This window comes from Chlorocebus sabaeus, chromosome X, assembly GCF_047675955.1.
Source record: "Chlorocebus sabaeus isolate Y175 chromosome X, mChlSab1.0.hap1, whole genome shotgun sequence".
Taxonomy (NCBI): Eukaryota; Metazoa; Chordata; class Mammalia; order Primates; family Cercopithecidae; genus Chlorocebus; species Chlorocebus sabaeus.
In genome coordinates this window covers 136,248,884-136,269,137 of record NC_132933.1, presented here as the reverse complement: position 1 = coordinate 136,269,137, position 20,254 = coordinate 136,248,884, and the positions used below count along the sequence as shown (strand labels likewise).

The following is a 20,254-nucleotide window of genomic DNA, read 5'->3' as shown; positions in this document are numbered from 1 at the left end:
AAGCGATGCTCCTACCTTGGCTGCCCAAAGTGCTTAGATTACAGGTGTGAGCCACCGTGCCCAGGCAAGAACTTTTCTTTCTCTGAGTAGAAAAAAGTTACCTCAGCCAACACTCTGATGTCAACTCTAAACCTGCTATCCCCACAGAGGCAGTATCAGAGGAGTATTAGGCTCCCAGAGTGATCTGTAACAAGCTATTTAACCCATATTATAGCTGTATTTTTTTTCTTTTTTTTTTTTTGAGAGAGCATTTCACTCTTGTTGCCCAGGCTGGAGTGCAATGGCACGATCTCGGCTCACTGCAACCTCTGCCTCCTGGTTTCAAGTGATTCTTCTACCTTAGCCTCCCAGTAGCTGGGATTATAGGCACCCGCCACCACACCCAGCTAATTTTTTGTATTTTTAGTAGAGACAGGGTTTCACTGTGTTGGCCAGGCTGGTCTCAAACTCCTGACCGCAGGCAAGCCACCAGCCTCAGCCTCCCAAAGTGCTGGGATTACTGGTGTGAGTCACCACACCTGGCCTATAGCTGTATTCCTAATGACTGCTTTTGTGGAAAAAACGTTTTTTAGCCCTAACTAACCTCCAAGTGATTTCTATATGATCTTTTTAATAGTCAGGAGATGCTTACTTCAACACTCTAAATGCAAACAAATCCTCAAAGTAATCAAAATTGCCTAAAAGATAACTCTAAGTGGGCCGTCTGGGTTTTTTTCAACACCTCTTAATTTCCATTCCATATGAAGTTGTTGAAAAATAATATAGATGAGGAAAATATTTTAAACAGGGCTTCAACTAAAGGCAGGAAAATGTTATACATTAATTAATTATACTTAATGTATAACAAAAATCAACTTTCACCCAAATCAGCTTTTAATTATGTGACTGTTTCACAAATCTACGATGGTAGATGTAAAATTCACTTAACCCTGAAAATTCCTGGATCAAAAAGGGATAAATGACGTCATACCTATGATAAATAATGAAAATTGAAATAATATCAAATACCGAAATCTCAAATATCCATTTGCATCTTGTTAAAATGCTTTGAATTTCTCCCTGTTCCTTTCCAATACCACCATCCAAGTGTGCATGTGTGTGTTGATGTCTTCTGAAGGTGGAACATGAATTCTGTCTTCAGGGTGTAATATCTTATGTAAATTCAGATTTTTTAGTTACCTTTTTCAACAAACAGAAAAGAAATGCTTAGAGTTAAGCATATTCACATGCCTACACATTAGACAGAGATTGTTCATATATATATATATGCCTCAAAACCTGAAAATATTCAAAACACAAGGTCCAAAATGCTGTGAACTACCCTACAGATGAACTGGAGAGATCTGAAGCCAAATTCAAGGTCAAGGATGTCAGCAGCAGCCATGTGACTGATAGAGAGTTAGAATGTAAGTCAACAACAGCTACGCTCCTGGTTAGGTACCATCTAGAAGGCAGCTGAGACTACTCTGAGGCAGGGCAAAAAACCAGAGTTGCTATAGAACCTTAAGTATTCTGCAAAGTCCCAGAGCCTTCAATTTCACCTTGTGGATTGAGCAGAGAAATGACACAATAAAATAAATTTTACTCATTCTCTCCTGGGCACTCTGAGACGCAGAAAGAGTCTACCTTAACCCTTAAGGAAAAATCTGTTTCTCTTTTTATGTGTGTAAGAGACACCTTCTCTTGGATCTGTTCTGGATGCCAGTGTCTCTACTGATTTCATAATCAGCCATAGCACTAATCATGCATGCCAAAGGAGGGTTATGATGGCCCCTGAACAGATTTTAGGAGTAAATATTCCCTATAGAAGGCTCCTGGCTTCCAAACTGTTTACTTTCCTAGCTAGAAGAGTCAGAATGACCAATTCCCACAAAGTAACTGTTATTTGTTCAAGCTTAAGTAACTCTGCAGGCTTCATGGTGCTTGCTGCCTTATGATTCTATCTCCTTAGTCTTTTTTTTTAATAAGACTTCTGACATCGATACAAAAGCTGGCTCTTAAGGCTATTTTTCTCCAACAAACTGATTGCAGGCCATAAAGATGTTCAATAGCAATTAGCTTTTATTGTTCTCATCTCATTTATGTGTATAGGATCCATCAAAATGTAAAATGCACATATCCTCTGACTTAGCAACTCCCCTTCTAGGAATTTATCACTGCAGATGTGTTCACGCATGGGTGCAAGGGTATATGTACATGGATACTAATTTGCAGCATAATTTAAAGAGCAAAATAATGGACACAAACTAAATATGAGACTGGTTAAATAAATAAAGATGCAGCCATATAGCATACAGCAGGGCAAGCACACCAAAGATATCCCTGCACATTGATGTGGAGTGATCAGTAGATAAAGCAAGGTGGGAACAGTGTCTGGACCATGCTACAAAGTTGTTTTGTTTGGTTTTGTTTTGAGACAGGGTCTCGCTCTGTCACCCAGGCTGGAGTGTAGCGGCGCGACCACAGCTCACTGCAGCTCAACCTCCCGGGCTCAAGTGATCCTCCCACCTCAGTCTTCCGAGTAGCTAGGATTATAGGTGCATGCCACCATGCACAGCTAATTTTATGTATTTATTGTAGAGGCAAGGTGTAACTATGTTTCCCAGGCTGCTCTTGAACTCCAAGACTCAAGCAGTCCTCCCGCCTCAGCCTCCCAAAGTACAGGGATTACAGGCATGAGACACTGCACCCAGTCAAGATTTTTTTTTAAAGGGAATACATATTCATACGTGTGTGGCTAAGTGGGTACACACACACACACACACAAATCTCTGAAATAACTAAAGAAATGCATCAGCTGAGCTCCTGTAGTTCCAGCTACTTGGGAAGTTGAGGTGGGAAAATAACTTGAGCTCAGGAGTTCGAGGCTGTTGTGTGCTATGATCAAACCTGTGAATATCCAGCCTGGGTAACATAGTGAGACGGCCCATCTCTTTAAAAAGAAAAAAAGAAAGAAAGAAATGGATCAAAGTACTTGCCACTGGGGAAGGGAACTGAAGGGAGGTGGTGGCAAAGGAGAGAGAGTTCTGTCCCTTTTCCGCAGGGCTTAACTTCTTTACCCTGTGTATAACATTTTTTTTTTCTTTTTTTTTTTTTGAGGTGGAGTCTCGCTCTGTAGCCCAGGCTGGAGTGCAGTGGCGCGATCTCGGCTCACTGGAAGCTCGTCTCCCGGGTTCACGCCATTCTTCTGCCTCAGCCTTCCGAGTAGCTGGGACTACAGGCGCGTGCCACCATGCCTGGCTAATTTCTTTGTATTTTTAGTAGAGACAGGGTTTCACCGTGTTAGCCAGGATGATCTTGATCTCCTGACCTTGCGATCTACCTGCCTTGGCCTCCCAAAATGCTAATTACAGGCGTGAGCCACTGCGCCCAGCCGTGTGTAAAAATGTTTTAATGCACATACACATACCCCCAGTAAAGAATAATCATCAAAGAATTAACCTTGCCAACACTATCTAACAGTGGCACCTACTGGTAAAATCGCTTCCTATCCCAAAGTGTATCTTAGAAAAGAAAACCCATAGTTTTCCTGGCACAACCATTTCAGCTATTAGTCAGGAAATATGTTTATATTAAAGGCTCATAAGGAACCCTTCATTGGCATTAGGCCTTCTGAGCATAAGAGTTAAAAGTACCATCTGGCTGGTAAGTTATGGTTCATTATGGTTAGAGTTACAAGCTATAAAAAAAGAGTGGAGAATGCTTCTATGTGCTTCCATGGGGTGATCTCCAGCATATAGTGTTAAGCGAAAAATACAAGGCAGGACAAAACTGTGCAGAGTATGCTACCACCTCCCTAAGAAGGGCAGTGGATTACAAAGACATACAGCTTTACTTATATCTAAAAAATGGGAAGATAAACCAAGAAAAAAAGAATGAATGCTTGCCATAAGGGAAGGGAGTGAACAGGCTACAGGGGACAGAAATAGAACTAGATTTCTCTAAATCAGTGGTTCTCAATCAGGGTGATTCTGCTCCTGTCCCCAAGAGACATTTGACAATATCTGGAGGTACTTTTAGTGTCACAATTGGGCAGGGGTGAGGGAGTGATACTGGCACCTAGTGGGCAGAAGCTCCCGCACACAACAAAGAATAATGTGTCCCCAAATGTCGATAGCACAGATTATGTATAAGGAACTTATATCTAGAATATATAAAGAACCGTTACAATTCAATAATAAAAATACAAATATCCCAATTTTAAAATAGACAAAGGATGTGAATGGACGTTTCTCCAGAGAAGACATACAAGTGGCCAATAAACACATGAAAAGATGCTCAACATCCTTAGCCATCAGGCAACTGCAAATCAAAGCCACAATGAGATACCACTTCACATCTACTAGGATGGCTATCATCAAAAAGACAGAAATAACAAATATTCACAAGGATATGGACAAATTAGGACCATCATACATTGTTGGCAGGAAATTAAAATGTTGCAGCCACTTTGGAAAATAGTCCTGCAGTTCCTCAAAGGGTTAAACACAGAATTACCATATGACCCAGCAATTCCACTCCTGGTGAAATGAAAACATATGTCCACACAAAAATTTTCACATGAATGTTCACAGCAGCATTACTCACAATGCCAAAAAGTAGAAACAATGCAGATGTTCATCAATGGATAAATAAAATGTTGCATGTCCATATAATGAAATATTAATCAGCAATAAAAAGAAACAAAGTACTGATACATGTTACAACATAGACAGACCTTGAAAACATTATCCTAAGTAAAAGCAATCAGTCACAAAAGGCTACATATTGGATGATTCCATTTACATGAAATGATTCAAATAGGCAAATCTATAAAGACAGAAGGTAGACTAATGGTTGCCTGGGGCTGGTGGGGATAGGAGGTTTGGGGGTGTCAGCTAAGGTGTGTGGGATTTCTTTCTGGAGTAATGAAAATGGCCCAAAATTGCTTGTAATGAGAGTGGCACAGATCTGTGAATATGCTTAAAAAACATTGGATTATACAGTTTTTTTGTTTGTTTTTTGAGAAAAAGTCTCATTCTGTTGCCCAGGCTGGAGTGCAATGGCACAATCTCAGCTCACTGCAACCTACGCCTCCCGGGTTCAAGCAATTTTCCTGTCTCAGCCTCCCTAGCAGCTGGGATTACAGGCATGCACCACCACACCCGGCTAATTTTTTGTATTTTTAGTAGAGATGGTGCTTTAACTTGTTGGCCAGGCTAGTCTCGAACTCCTGACCTCACCTCAAGTGATCGACCCATCTAGGCCTCCCAAAGTGCTGGGATTGCAGGCGTGAGCCACCATGTCTGGCCGGATGATGTAGTTTCAATGGCTAAATTTTGTGGTATATGAATTATATCTCAATAAAGCTGTTTAAAAAAAACAATCACGATTGTGAGGCGCGAGCTCCATTAGAAGGAGGTGCCCAGCAGCAGGTACACGATTGGGTGTGCATGGGTGGCTGGCAAACAGCCTGACTGAAGGCCAACCATCATCTTGCAGAGCTCACTCTGTTAGTGGTGAGCACAGTAGCATGGGGCAGAGGGCAGAGGCAGGTAAAGAAAAGAGGTCAGGAAAGCCTTCCTCAGGTGAATAGGAAGTTGTTGGTAACTGAGTTATTTTTTGTTTTTTTGTTTTTTTTTTTTTTTGAGACGGAATCTCGCTCTGTCACCCAGGCTGGAGTGCAGTGGCCGGATCTCGGCTCACTGCAAGCTCCGCCTCCCGGGTTTACGCCATTCTCCTGCCTCAGCCTCCCGAGTAGCTGGGATTACAGGCACCCGCCACCTCGCCCGGCTAGGTTTTTTGTATTTTTGTAGTAGAGACGGGGTTTCACCGTGTTAGCCAGGATGGTCTCGATCTCCTGACCTCGTGATCTGCCCGTCTCGGCCTCCCAAAGTGCTGGGATTACAGGCGTGAGCCACCACGCCCGGCCTGAGTTGTTGTTAATTAAATTCTTCATTGGTTTCATTGAGATTCCAGGGGGAAAGGGATTTTAGGCAGGTGGACATCTCAGGTATGGGAAACCTCAGACTGCATCTGAAAACTAGTTCAGACTGTCCAAACGTAAAACTCAAAGCATGTAGCCTGGGCAACATAGTGAGACCTTGTCTCTACAAAAAAAAAATCAAAAAATGAGGTGGGAAGATTGTTTGACCCCAGGAGGTCTAGGATTCAGTGAGCTGCGATCATGCCACTGCATTCCAGCCTGTGTGACAGAGTGAGACCTTGCCTCAAAAAAACACAAAACAGAAAAAACCTCAAAGCCTGGGAGGAATCAGGATGCCATGGGATGAATCAGCAAAGCAGCAGGTGACAGAGCACAATGGCTTTGGGACCCAGCCCAGAATCCTGGACTGAATATTTTAAGGGAAAAGAAACTGATGGAAGATGAGGACTGGCAGCAGAATCACTGTCACTTTTGTTTTAGAAAGACAGATGACCACCAGTGTGGAAAATAGGCAGACTGGCGATGAGTCTGGAGACAGGACAGCTCATTTATTTATAGTAGATGTTATAAATTGTTGTCACAGTCAATTTAATCCTTTCCTAAACATTAAGCTTGAAAGCTGCGACAAAGAGAAATCAGTCCAGGATTGTGACTGTCTTTAAAGCATAGCTGAGAAGATGGACTATCAAGAACAAAGGAATTTAATATAAGAATAATATAATTTAAAATGTTCTGGTGCTATAAAGAAAAAATAATAGATCCCCCCCTTTTTTTTGAGAGGGAGTCTCACTCTGTCACCCAGGCTGGAGTGCAGTGGCACGATCTCAGCTCACCGCAACCTCCACCTCCCGGGTTCCAGCGATTCTCCTGCCTCAGCCTCCCGAGTAGCTGAGATTACAGGCATCTGCCACCACACCCAGTTAATTTTTGCATTTTTAGTAGAGATCGGGGTTTCACCATGTTGACCAGGCTAGTCTCGAACTCCTAACCTCAAGTGATCCGCCTGCCTTGATTTCCCAAAGTGCTGGCATTACAGGCGTGAGCCACGGCGCCCAGCCAATAGCCCCTTATGAATTTAGGCAAGAGCCAGGACCCAAGTGACAATGACTGGACCCAGAAAGATAAACAAGCCACTTACCAGAGGAACTGAGGCATTTGGCCTAAATTCTGTGGAATCAGCATCTGAAGATTAAGAAAAGAGTTCAGTAATTCACCAATAATGCTGAAAAATATTTGAAGAGAGAAAATTTTTAAAATAAATGGTCATTAGCAAACCTCAAACTTACCTTTCAAGTTAAGGCAGTTTCTTGCAAACTCTATCACTGCTAGTTGCATCCCAAGACAAACTCCTATTTTAAAAAGCACATATGCAAAGCAAATGAACTCACTTTGTATTTGTTCATATTTTTTGTTCATTTGTTGGCTGCCTGCCTCCCCTATCTAGAATGCAGAGTCCCAGAGAGCAAGACTCTGCCTGTTTTGATCCCTGCTGTCCCCTCAGAACAATCCCTGGCAGAGAGCAGGGCAGGGGCTTAGACTATTAAGAAGCCACCTAAGTCCCAAAGTTGACAAAGAAGGAACACAAGGTCAGAAAAGTGCAGAGTCAACCGGGCACAATGGCTCAAGCCTGTAATCTCAGCACTTTGGAAAGCCAAGGTGGACAGATTACTTGAGGTCAGGAGTTCGAGACCAACCTGGCCAACATGGTGAAACCATGCCTCTACTAAAAATACAAAAATTAGCCAGGTGTGGTGGCGTGCACCTGTAATCCCAGCTACTTGGGAGGCTGAGGCAGGAGAATCACTTGAGCCCAGGAGGCAGAGGTTGCAGTGAGCTGAGATTGCACCATTGTACTCCAGCCTGGGTGAGAAGGAAGGAAGGAGAGAAAGAGAAGAAAAAGAGAAAGAGAGGAAGGAGGGGCCAGGTGCAGTGGCTCACGCCTGTAATCCCAGCACTTTGGGAGGCCGAGGTGGGCGGATCACAAGGTCAGGAGATCGAGACCATCCTGGCTAACACAGTGAAACCCTGTCTCTACCAAAAAAAAAAAAAAAAATACAAAAAAATTAGCCGGGCGTGGTGGTGGGCGCCTGTAGTCCCAGTTACTGGGGAGGCTGAGGCAGGGGAATGGCATGAACCCAGGAGGCAGAGCTTGCAGTGAGCAGAGATTGTGCTCCAGCCTGGACTTCAGCCTGGGCAACAGGGTGAAACTCTGTCTCAAAAAAAAAAAAAAAAGAGAGAGAGAGAGAGAAGAAGGAGGGAAGGAGGGAAGGAATGAAGAAGGGAAGAAGGAAGGAAGGAAGGAAGGAAGGAAGGAAGGAAGGAAGGAAGGAAGGAAGGAAGGAAGAAGGAAGGAGAAGGGGAAGGGGAAGAGGAAGGGGGAAAGAAAGAAAGAGAGGGAAGGAAGGAAGGAAGGAAGGAAGGAAGGAAGGAAGGAAGGAAGGAAGGAAGGAAGGAAGGAAGGGAAGGGAAGGAAGGAGGAAGGAAAGAAGAAGGAAGGAAAGAAAGAGTCCCTGAGACAAATCTGTCACTTTCTAGATTTGTCCCTGAGTTGAGGCATCTCAGTGGGCTGCAGTGCCTGATTCCTTCAGAGAACATCTAACACCCCAACTCGGAGGGAGTTTCCTGGGCTAAGATTTCCCACTCCTTCTCATGGTGACTTCACAGCCACAAACACAGGATTGGCCAGAGGGTAAGCGCCTACTGGACGTCAGGCTGCTAACCTGCAGGACAGCCCCATAACCTTCACTGTAAGGAAAAGCAGCAGTGGGGGGTGGGGGGTGGAGACTCCACAGTGGGCTTGAGCATGGTGGGCAGCAGGGAAGGAGACACGCAATGGGACTGAACAGAGTGCTCGGTGATGAAGACAGGCAGACCTGTGTCGCCCAAGCCTGTTGCCACAGGGATGCTCCCAGACCCAGCTCTGCCTTCACTGCAGTCCACCAATTCTCTCCACTAAACACATGCCAAAGAGCATCCCAGATGCTCCTCCAATAGATACATAAGAAGTACACAGGGGAAACAAAGAAGGGAGCAATCAATATATCAGGGACGCCAGAACAGAAGTCAATAAGCAGGAAACAGCTGAATGCTGGGGGGTGGGGGTGGCGGTGAGGGGGATTTCAGAAAGTTCCATATGGCTGGGACATAAAGAGATGCTATGCTAGAGGAAAAGCTAAAGACCTGCAAACCATTCCATACCATTAAAATAATCTGAGGAACATTACCCACATTTAGACAGAAACTTCAAAAGAAAACAATGGCTCCCGATGAGCTTAGACCAGTAAAAGAAAACAAGGTATCCAGGTAACTACTCCAGGCTTCTATTTTGAAAATGGATCCTAAGAGGAGAGAGTCTAAGAAGCTAATCAAAGAGCAGGTAATGGGGGGAAATAAATGGTCTGCTGGCACTAAAAGCCTGTCCAATCGGCTCATAAACCCACCCAGCCGTCCACTGCACAGTGGGAAACACAGCCTCTCCACACTCCCCCTCCTGCCTGAGTCCCCAGCTACAGGGCTGCCTCTCCCGCGTCAAGGTCTCATTTCCTCTGGTTTCCCTGGTACAGAAGCCATACTTCACAATTTGAAAAAAAGTATTAAAAAGGCTCAACTCAGCCGGGCACAGTGGCTCAAGCCTGTAATCCCAGCACTTTGGGAGTCTGAAGCAGGCAGATTGCTTGAGCCCAGGAGTTTGAGACCAGCCTGGGCAACATAGCAAGACCCCATTTCTAAAACACACACACACACACACACACACACACACACACAAATTAGCCAGGCACAGTGGTGTGCACCTGTAGTCCCAGCTACTCTGGAGATTGAGGTGGGAATTGGAGAAGATAAGCACAGTTGCAGATGGAGCCTCCTCCCAGCCTCTGCTACCCAGCCAGAATAGCAGCATGTTCTCCTAGGGTGAGAAACATTTTCTGTAAATGGTCAGATAGTAAAGATTCTAGCCGCTTTCAGATAGTAAATCTTCTAGGCTGTAGGGTCTGAAGCTCTGACGTTGGACCACAAAAGCAGCCATAGACAATATATAAATAAATTGGTGTGGCTGTGTTCCAATAAAGCTTTATTTATAAAAACAGGCTGTGGGCCAAATTTAGAATATAGTTTGTTGACCCTATAGCAGACTATTTGGCACCTGAACTTTCAAATCCGAGTTCACACCTTTATGATAACAAACCTTTAGTGTTACCCCACCTAGGTGTCAAAAATCTAATAAACTCATAGTCAGGGTCAATAAACATGAGTTTTACCCAGAAAAGGAATCTTCTTTGTCCTTGCCCAAGAAATCGCCTGGAGTTTTCCCAATGTTCCTCTGATTCCGAAGCCTCCAGGCACAAGAATACCACTGAAATCAACACAAAATGAGGGTAAACTTGACTATCCATTATTTTTTTTTAACTAGTGTTTTCAGCCATTCATGCAACGCTTGCTCCAATCACTAGTGACTATGCTCAAGCTCTATTTTCAGAATCAATCATACGACTTCACACCCTGAACTTTTTTTCTGAAATCTTCCCAATGTTATGAAGAAATTGTGACAATTTCTCACAACTGACCTCAATATATATTGTATGATAAGTCTTTGTGGCATCAGAGCCTACTAACTGGGAAACCCAATTCAATTAAGAATGGCACTGGGAAAAGAAACTGAATGAAAATAGGTTAAGGTTCTTTTAAAGCACTATTATAAAAATGTTAAGATCTCTTACATCATCAGAAAGAGTTAAATTGGAAAAATCAGCCTAAGATTTCAAATGCTAATTAAGTAGTGGCAAATGAAAATTTCTTGGCTAGAAGACTTTAGCGACCTAGGCAAACACAACAGCAACACAGTTCAACAGAAAACCCAGGAGGATCATGCTAACCTCATGATGCAATGCTGCCCCCAAGAGTTCTGTCAATTACTTGCAAAATAAAACCTAAAATCTAAGACATGTGGAAAAGAAAATATAATCAAGAGAGAAAGGGCTGCTCTGTCAATGGAGTAGCTATTCTTTATTTCTTTACTTTCCTAATAAACTTGCTTTCACTTTACTCTATGGACTCACCCTGAATTCTTTCTTTAGCGAGAGCCAAGAACCCTCTCTTGGGGTCTGGATTGGGACCCCTTTCTGGTAACATCTTTCTAGCGACCACAGAAGGAACAATACTGAGTACGTGGTAGGGTCCAGTTACATCTTTCTTTTCTTTTTTTTTTTTGAGACAGAGTCTTGCTCTTGTCACCCAGACTGGAGTGCAGTGGCGCGATCTCAGCCCTCTCCAACCTCCGCCTCCTGGGTTCCAGCAATTCTCCTGCCTCAGCCTCCCGAGTAGCTGGGATTACAGGCGCACACCACCACGCCCAGCTAATCTTTTGTATTTTAGTAGAGATGGGGTTTCACCATGTTACCCATGCTGGCCTCGAACTCCTAAGCTCAGGCAATCCGCCCACCTCAGCCTCCCAAAGTGCTGGGATTACAGGCATGAGCCACCATGCCCGGCCTCCAGTAACATCTTTCGAGCGAAACACGGAAGGAACAACACTGAAGAGACTCCGTACCCAAAGGAAAATCATCTGTGTGCACCAGTTGGCTGACTTTGGGTAAGTGGGGTGCATATACCCAGGTAAAGGATGGGATTGGGTTAGAGGCCCAATTTAGCAGAGTTAGAGTCTCTCCTAAGACAGAGAGGGTTAAAGGCTCCTCTCAATAAAAGGCAAGGATGCTTGACTGACCTTGGGTTCGAGGTACAACTTAGGAAGGTTAGAGTCAGTAAAGGGACTTTTCCTCAGTAAAGTCCCTCTCTGCTAAGAATGGGTTTGGCACTATGGGATGTTAACTGCTATTCTCTTTGGATTATTCTGCCTTGCACTCTTTGCTGATAGTTATGGGTGACAGAACTAGGCATGTACAGGACCATGGGACATGGGGAGCTTTTTCCTCCCCAAAAGGGGAAACTTGAGAGCTGATGAGACTCCTGGAAAAGATCCCTTCCGGACTGACAAGCAGCCACCTGAACTTTTCAGTGTCGCTGCAATGGGTGTGTCTTTCTGGACTCCCTGAGCGCTTTGCCTTCCCCAAAATGCCGCGGGCAATGCTTTTCTCCCTCTCTCCTTTCCTTTTCTTATCTTTTCTATTGCTCAAGGCGACCATCTTGCCCAGAGACAAGTTGAAATTCCTGGTCAGAGGTTGGATTAATGATGATGGGGCCCAACCGGGGACAAGTTTGAGCCTTGCCAGTAAGATACTGGGTGCTAGGGAGATTGGCTAATGTCGTTTTGTCACACATATTTTGCTTTGGCCAGAACAGGAAAAGATAATTTTCCTTTGTGTTGCAGCTTGGCCCCCAGGGCTGTGGTGCAGCCAGCCGGGTCACTAGGGCTGCTCAAGGAAAGGGAACCCAGAAGCCTAGCATACTGACAAAAGGCTAAGAATTTTTTACTAGTCAGACTTCTGGCTTCTCTCTGTGCAAATTGGTTGAATGAATGGTAAAAATCACTGTTTATCTCCTCTGTAAAGTTTTGATTAATGGTAAAAAGGATTTGTGAGGCTACTCTTAAGCTACAGTGAATCTGGTGTGCTTTGTGTGTCTTTCCGTATTGTTCTGTTATAACGAGGGGTATCTTAGGATAGGATGTGGGCCTAGGACCCCTGTGAGCCTGCTGTTCAAGCCATCCCAGCAAACTGGTCAATCACAAACTTTGCTGTAGGTCCCTGAAGAAAAACTGGATAAGGGTTCCCTCTCATCTTGTTTCATGTCCTTGGGAGCTTGACCTTGTAACCATGTGGCAGTACTTTCTCTTGGTCTCCACCATCACAATGGCAACCTGGGTTCAGGGTTCAATTCCTAGTTTAGGGGATAAGCCTCTCTGATTGATATTTGGGTGCTTACAACTACTGGATCTTCTTTCTGTCTGTGCATTTATATGTATTGTATGTGTGATGTAAAAAAAAAAAAAAAAAGCTTTAATTGGTTTAAAAATAGTAAGGCTTAAATCAAGTATTTTGTAAGAAAAGTAAAAATTGTAATGACTTTTAGTTCACATAACTTTAGTAATCTTTGGGTAATAAAAACAGTTTTAAAGATTATTGGGAAAATAAAGACATTTGTTCTAAATTAGGCAGGTCAGATTAGGTTTTCTCAATGCTTTAAGGTCATAAACTGCTTTGACTTTTGAAAATTGTTCAATTGCCGGGCGCGGTGGCTCAAGCCTGTAATCCCAGCACTTTGGGAGGCCGAGACGGGCGGATCACGAGGTCAGGAGATCGAGACCATCCTGGCTAACATGGTGAAACCCCGTCTCTACTAAAAATACGAAAAACTAGCCGGGCGAGGTGGCGGGCGCCTGTAGTCCCAGCTACTCGGAGGCTGAGGCAGGAGAATGGCATAAACCCGGGAGGCGGAGCTTGCAGTGAGCAAGATCGCTCCACTGCACTCCAGCCTGGGTGACACAGCGAGACTCCGTCTCAAAAAAAAAAAAAAAAAAAAAGAAAATTGTTCAATTTACCTACTTTGGAGCATTAGATTCTAGATAAGGCCTGGGGACATGTTGAAAGTCATGCCCCCTAGCTATGCTAGAAAAGGTCAGACCTTATCTAGTGTCCTAGGCTCCATACCTAGTACATAATTAAAATTGCTTACTAACCAGATTTTTCACTAAAAGTAAAAGTTGCTGAGAGTTAACAGGGTAACCTGTAATTGAGACTACTGAAGAAACAGTTTTACATGCAAGTTATATAAGGAAAATGAAATGTGTTTTTAGTAAAAGATTATAAGAAGGCATGGAAATGTGGATTTTTTTTTTTTTTTTTTTTTTGCCTAGATAAAAGGTTAAAGGATTGTTTTTTGCTTCGTGTTTTTGTTTTCAGATGAAGTTTCACTCTTGTTGCCCAGGCTGGAGTGCAATGGTGCAATCTCGGCTCACTGCAACCTCCACCTCCTGGGTTCAAACGATTCTCCTGCCTCAGCCTCCCAAGTAGCTGGGATTACAGGCATGCACCACCACACCTGGCTAATTTTGTATTTTTAGTAGAGACAAGGTTTCACCATGTTAGTCAGGCTGGTCTCGAACTCCTGACCTCAGGTGATCCACCCACCTCAGCCTCCCAAAGTGCTGGGATTACAGACGTGAGCCACCGCATCCAGCTAACGGATTCTTTTAAGTTAGATAAGATAAAGCTGAAAGTTTGAGCAAGTTGTAGAAGGTTTGTGAAAGAGTAATCTTATAAAAGAAATTATGCGTGTGGACATTGGCTGAAGTTAAACGTATATTCAGGTTTTCCATAAATTGAACATTGAAATGAAAGCACAACAGGTTTCTCTTAGAGCGCTGATCTGCTCTTTAACAAAAACTTATAAAGGAGCCGGGCGTGGTGGTTCATGTCTGTAATCCCAGCACTTTGGGAGGCTGAGGTGGGCGAATCACTTGAGGTCAGGAGTTCAAGACCAGCCTGGCCAACATGGTGAAACCCCATCTCTACAAAAATACGAAAAAAATTAGTCAGGCATGATGGCAGGTGCCTGTAATCCCAGCTACTCGGGAGGCTGAGGCAGAATTGCTTGGACCCAGGAGGCGGAGGTTGCAGTGAACCAAGATCACACCACTGCACTCTAGCCTGGGTGACAGAGCAAGAGACTGTGTCTCAAAAAAAAAAAAAAAAAAAAAAAAACTTGTGAAGGATTATAGAAGGTTTGTAAAAATCTTACCTTATGGTCAAACTAATTAAAATTGGATAGATTTATCTATAAGGTTTTATTAAAAATTGGGTTTGACATCAATTTAATGCACTAATGCAATGGTGAAGTTTGGTATATTTGGTATAAAAATTATACAAAAAGCACTGTCAAATATGAAATAGTGTTTGGCTTTCTTTGGGCTGTATTTGTATAAACATGTTATTGGTATGTGTTCCAAAATTATGAGAAACTTCTATAATTCTAATATGACTTAGTGTATGTTATTAATAATTATCATTGTTATGTAAAATTGTTGTAAGCCACAGATGTAACAAATTCCTAGTCAATTGTGGCTTTAAGAGTGGCTTCCCTAAAACATTTTGTCACCCACAGACAATTGTATTGTTTTGGTACTCTTCAGAAGGTAGTTAATAATCAACTATAGAACTCTAACAGGTGTTCTTAAATGTAGGTTTCTGATCACTTTGGAGATTGTGACAGCAGAATAGAGGAAAATTTTTCAGGACTCTCATGGAGAGCTGAAATATTCATTACTATCAAGTAGAACAGGAGTTAGCTCCATGGAATGAACTAATAAAAAATTAATATTTTTTACTTTGCTTAAAATGTTGCTGATCCTTTTTGTTTTATTTTTCAGAGTCAAGAAAACTGTTCTTTTCAGCTATATGCAGCTTATAACAATTGAGTAAAGTATACTCCTGTGAACAAAATTTGGAGCATATTTGTTTCTTTCTACTTGATTTGTCCAGAATTTGGAAACTATTTGTGATTATTCTTAACTTATGGCAATATAGTTATTTGCATAAGTGCAATAAGAATCTTTTTTATTTTGCAACAGGACACAATTGGAGGGAGAAACTGGTTATATTACCAAGGCTTTGACTGGAATGGTGTGCTTTCCTGTAAAGAATCAAACTTGAATTATAAAGCCAATACAAGCCCCTTGGGAAAACTGGCCTCATACCTTGTCTACACAGTCCCTATACAGGGTTTCTGACCTGTGGTAACTAAAGAATGTCACTTTCTGACAGGTCCAGGAGCCTCAAGTTATCTTGGGACCTCAAAAGGAGAGGAATTTACCCAATTCATAGGTATTTGAGGGTACAAACCCATGGCTAGGCTTAGCTTTAAAAAAGGTCTTATCTGAGATTCCTTATGGAATAAGGTTCCATCAAAGCCAATTTTAAAAGTTCATGTGAAAAATAATTATTCTTGCTGCACTTTATAGAAATAATCAGGCCAAGTATAATAAAGCAAACTGTTCTTACCATGATTTGTCTTTAGTAAAAATGGGAAACTGGAGAGAGAAAAAATTATGTTCCAAGAACTATGGTCTATCTGTTATTATTACAGATTCTAGATGCATTGGTTGTTTTTGAAGTTTTTTTCTGCAATTTAGACTGACCCTGCTTATTCCTGTGAAACAATCAGTGATCTGTGACTGCAGCTCAGAAAAAAACAAGAGCAGGGCTGGGCGTGGTGGCTCACGCCTGTAATCCCAGCACTTTGGGAGGCCAAGGAGGGTGGATAACAAGGTCAAGAGTTCAAGACCAGCCTGGCCAACATGGTGAAACCCATCTTTACTAAGAATACAAAAATTAGCCAGGAATGGTAGTGTATGCCTGTAATCCCAGCTACTCGGGAGGCTGAGGCAGAAGAATTGCTTGAACGTGGGAGGCGGAGGTTGCAGTGAGCCGAGATCATGCCACTGCACTCTAGCATGGGAGACAGAGCAAGACTCCATCTCGGGGGGAAAAAAAAAAAGAGGGATGGGTAATGTAAAAATTGGGATCAGTGTTCTAATTCTAATTCTAATTCTAATTGGGATCAGTATTCTAATTCTGGGCATGTACTGAAATCAGCTAGCAACCGCATATCAGTTTGGTTCCAATAGTTGCTCAGTTCACGGAAAGCCTTCTACTTTAGTTTACTTGGGGTAATTTTTTGCTTTACTGTTGTGGAATATATTGCTATTGTACTCTTCGTGTAGGAATGCAGAATAAGCTTACTCAATGTTTTCTTAAATTAAACATTTATTAATCTTCCAGATATCACCTTTTGTTGGAACTCAGAGTTGTGAATGGCCCTCACCATCTGAGGCTTTCTGACTGACCTCTTCTCTACCCCAAATACAAGAGACTCTAAGTTAGGGAGGAATGTCATTGCCCCTATTCAACACAAAGAAGTTACAGAAGATGGAGCTTTGTCCCTCTGCAACCCTTAGTAATAAGAGTTCTCTTATAAAAGGGAGAGGGGAAATGTTGAACCAGAGCAACTCCATCTTGAATAGCGGCTGGGTAGAATAAGGCTGAGACCTACCAGGCTGCATTCCCAGATAGTTAGGCATTCTAAGCCACAGGATGAGATAGGAGGTCAGCACAAGATACAGGTCATAAACACTTCGTTGATAAAACAGGTTGCAGTAAAGAAGCCGGCCAAAACCCACCAAAACCAAGATGGCAATGAGAGTGACCTCTGGTCATCGTCACTGCTACACTCCCACCAGTGCCATGACAGTTTACAAATGCCATGGCAACATCAGGAAGTTACCCTATAAGCTCTAAAAGGGGGAGGCATGTATAATCCATCCCTTGTTTAGCATATAATCAAGAAATAACCACAAAAGGGGCAACCAGTAGCCCTCAGGGCTGCTCTGCTTGTGGAGTAGCCATTCTTTCATTCCTTTACTTTCCTAATAAATTTGCTTTCACTTTTTAAAAAGAGAGAGAGAAAAAAAAGCTGTCATTCTTATACTTTAACTTTGTATACATAAGATTTATCTCTGCATCTTTCAGGAGAATCAGCACACTTTCCCTCCAGTACAGTATCCCCATCCTCCCCAAATAAAACCATTTCTATGCACATGCCACCAGCATTAACATGGCACATTTCCAATCAACGCATACGATTGTGGCACAACCACCTGCAAAGACCACAAGTACTCCAAACTACCTTCCAAAATGCATGAAAGTTAGCAATTAGGGTAGACTGAATCATTACAGAAAAAGTACAATGGTCCTGTCCTAACTGGTGTGCATGGGCCCTGGTACTCACTCAGCTTTGCATAGCTTCTGCCAAGCTTCGTGAAATTTCACAGGGTCCTCGGTTTCAGTGATCTTCTCCAGATCAATGGAGTCTATGTACTAAAAAACATCCAACAGATAAAAGGAGTATTTAAGAAAAATAAACACTCAAAAATACTACAGCCATCTAATACTATGACACATTATTCAATAATTACTTATTATGCAAACACTGTACTGGGCACTAGGGATAGAAAACATAGTCTGTGTTTTGTAGCTCTTATCATCTTTCAGAAAGATTACAAAACCAGATAAATGGGCATCCATACTATACTATGATAATGGCTATGACAGACAAAGAAGAGAATGATGCAGAAGTAACTAGGGGTTAACTGCGTGGGGTGGCACGTGCCTGTAGCCCCAGCTACTTGGGAAGCTGAGGCAGAAGGATCCTTTGAGCCTGGGAGGTCCAGGTTGCAGTGATCCCCGATTCTGACACTGCATTCCAGCCTGAGTGACAGAGTGAGACCCTGTCTCAAAAAAAAAAAAAAGCAACTAGGAGATCACTAGAACCGGACACTGGAGGAAAGACAGGAAGGATCGACATCAAGGAAGAGCTCTGGGGAGGTAATATTCAAGAAGCCAGCCGAGAGGAGAGCAGAAGCAAGATAAGCATGTGTGTGATGGGACACAGCAGGGAAGGCATGCAGGAGACAAACAGAGGAGGGGAGAAGGGTATGAAATCTCCAGCAGGCCAGGCGCATTGGCTCACACCTGTAATCCCAGCACTTTGGGAGGCTGAGGCAGGCGGATCATCTGAGGTTAGGAATTCAAGACCAGCCTAGCCAACATGGCAAAACCCCGTCTCCACTAAAAACATAAAAATTAGCTAGGCGTGGTGGTGGGTGCCTGTAATCTCAGATACTTGGGAGGCTGAAGCAGGAGAATCACATGAACCCAAGAGGCAGAGGTTGCAGTGAGCTTAGATTGTGTCACTGCACTCAAGCCTGGGCAACAGAGCGAGACTCCGTCTCAAAAAATAAAAAATAAAAAATAAAAAGAAATATCTAGCAAAGGAGCCACTTATATGAAACCTCAGAGGAAAAAGACAGAAAGTGGTAGCCACTCTGGGACCCTCAAAAAAAGCCCCACCCAGCGAGAGGACAGACCTAATTAGTTGGAGGAAGGCAAGGGACGAGGCTGAGAAGCCATGACACAGAGTTGACACTTGAAGGCACTTGCAATGGTTTGAATGTCTCTGATCTCCCAAAATTCCTATGTTGAAATCCCAACTCCCAAAGAAATGGTATTAGGAGGTGGGTGGGGTCTTTGAGGGATGATTAGGTCAAGAGGGCAGAGCACATAGGAATAGGATTAGTACCCCTATAAAAGAGGCCCCAAAGACCTCCCTCACCCGTTCTGCCACATGGGGATATAACCAGAGGTTGGCCCTCTGCACCCAGAAGAGGGCCCTCACCAGAGCCCGGTTACATGCTGGCACCCGAATCTTGGACTTTCAGCCTCCAGAATTGTGAGAGAGAAATGGCAGTTGTTTGTAAGCCACCTGATCTATGGTACTTTGTTACAGCAGCCTGAACAGACTGAGACACCACTGAAAGATCTTAAGTAAAGGGATGACAGGAACAAAGAGAACCGAGAAAGATTTTACAAAGATCACTCTGGTAGAGTGTGGCAAAGACAGGGAAGATTGGCAGCTGGAAACCAGCCTGGAAGCCGCTGCAGCTGCAGCAAACCAGGAGAGATAGACAGATGCAGCTCAACCTTAGAAGGAAGATGACAAGGCAACAATTCAAATAGTACTTAGGAGAAGCTAATGTCAATGAATCCTATCAGATGAAGCATCATGTGCACCAATTCCTATATATATAACAGTCCCTCTCTATCTATATTAGTTTAGTATTTCTTCTGTAAAAATGACTATCCTGGCCAAGCGCAGTGGTTCATGTCTATAATCCCTGCACTTTGGGAGGCCAAGGCAGGTGGATCACTTAAGGCCAGGAGTTCAAGACCAGCCTGGCCAACATGGCGAAACCCTGTCTCTACTGAAAATGCAAAAATTAGGTGTGGTGGCAGGCACCTGTAATCCCACCTACTCGGGAGGCTAAGGCACAAGAATTGCTTGAACCCAGGAGGCGGAGGTTGCAGTGAGCCAAAATCGCACCACTGCACTGCTCCCTGGGAAACAGGGCAAGACCCTGTCTCAAAAAAGAAAAAAGAAAAAAAAAAGAAAAGAAAAGAAAAAAAAGACTATCCAAATAAACTTTATGATACAAATTTTTAAAGGCTTTATAAAATATATATGTCATGGCAATTTTCCCATTGCTGTTTTCTTTTTTTATATAACGGGGCAGGCAACTTGAAGTAGTGGGAGGAATGGGAAGTAAACTATTCCTTAGAAAGCCAAAAATAAAAAGTGATTAGGGGCCGGGCATGGTGGCTCATGCCTGTAATCGTAGCACTTTAGGAGGCCAAGGCAGGAGGAATTGTTTGAGGAGTTCAAGACCAGCCTGGGCAACATAGCAAGACCCCATCTCTATAAAAATTTTAAAATAGGCCAGGCACGATATCCCAACAATTTGGGAGGCCAAGGCAGGTGGATCAC

At 43.2% G+C, this 20,254-nt stretch overlaps 1 protein-coding gene across 6 annotated transcripts in view; it reads right to left on the bottom strand.

The window, feature by feature from the left end:
- Positions 1-20,254, bottom strand: part of CTPS2 (CTP synthase 2) — a 121,155-nt gene that overhangs the window by 69,066 nt on the left and 31,835 nt on the right. For all 6 annotated transcript variants that reach the window (XM_073013860.1, XM_007991131.3, XM_007991130.3 and 3 more), the window contains 4 exons: positions 17,663-17,751; positions 10,183-10,277; positions 7,213-7,275; positions 7,065-7,108 (listed from right to left, as the gene is read on the bottom strand). In XM_073013860.1, the coding sequence (XP_072869961.1) occupies positions 7,065-7,108; positions 7,213-7,275; positions 10,183-10,277; positions 17,663-17,751 (291 nt within the window). The remainder of the gene's footprint in view (positions 1-7,064; positions 7,109-7,212; positions 7,276-10,182; positions 10,278-17,662; positions 17,752-20,254) is intronic.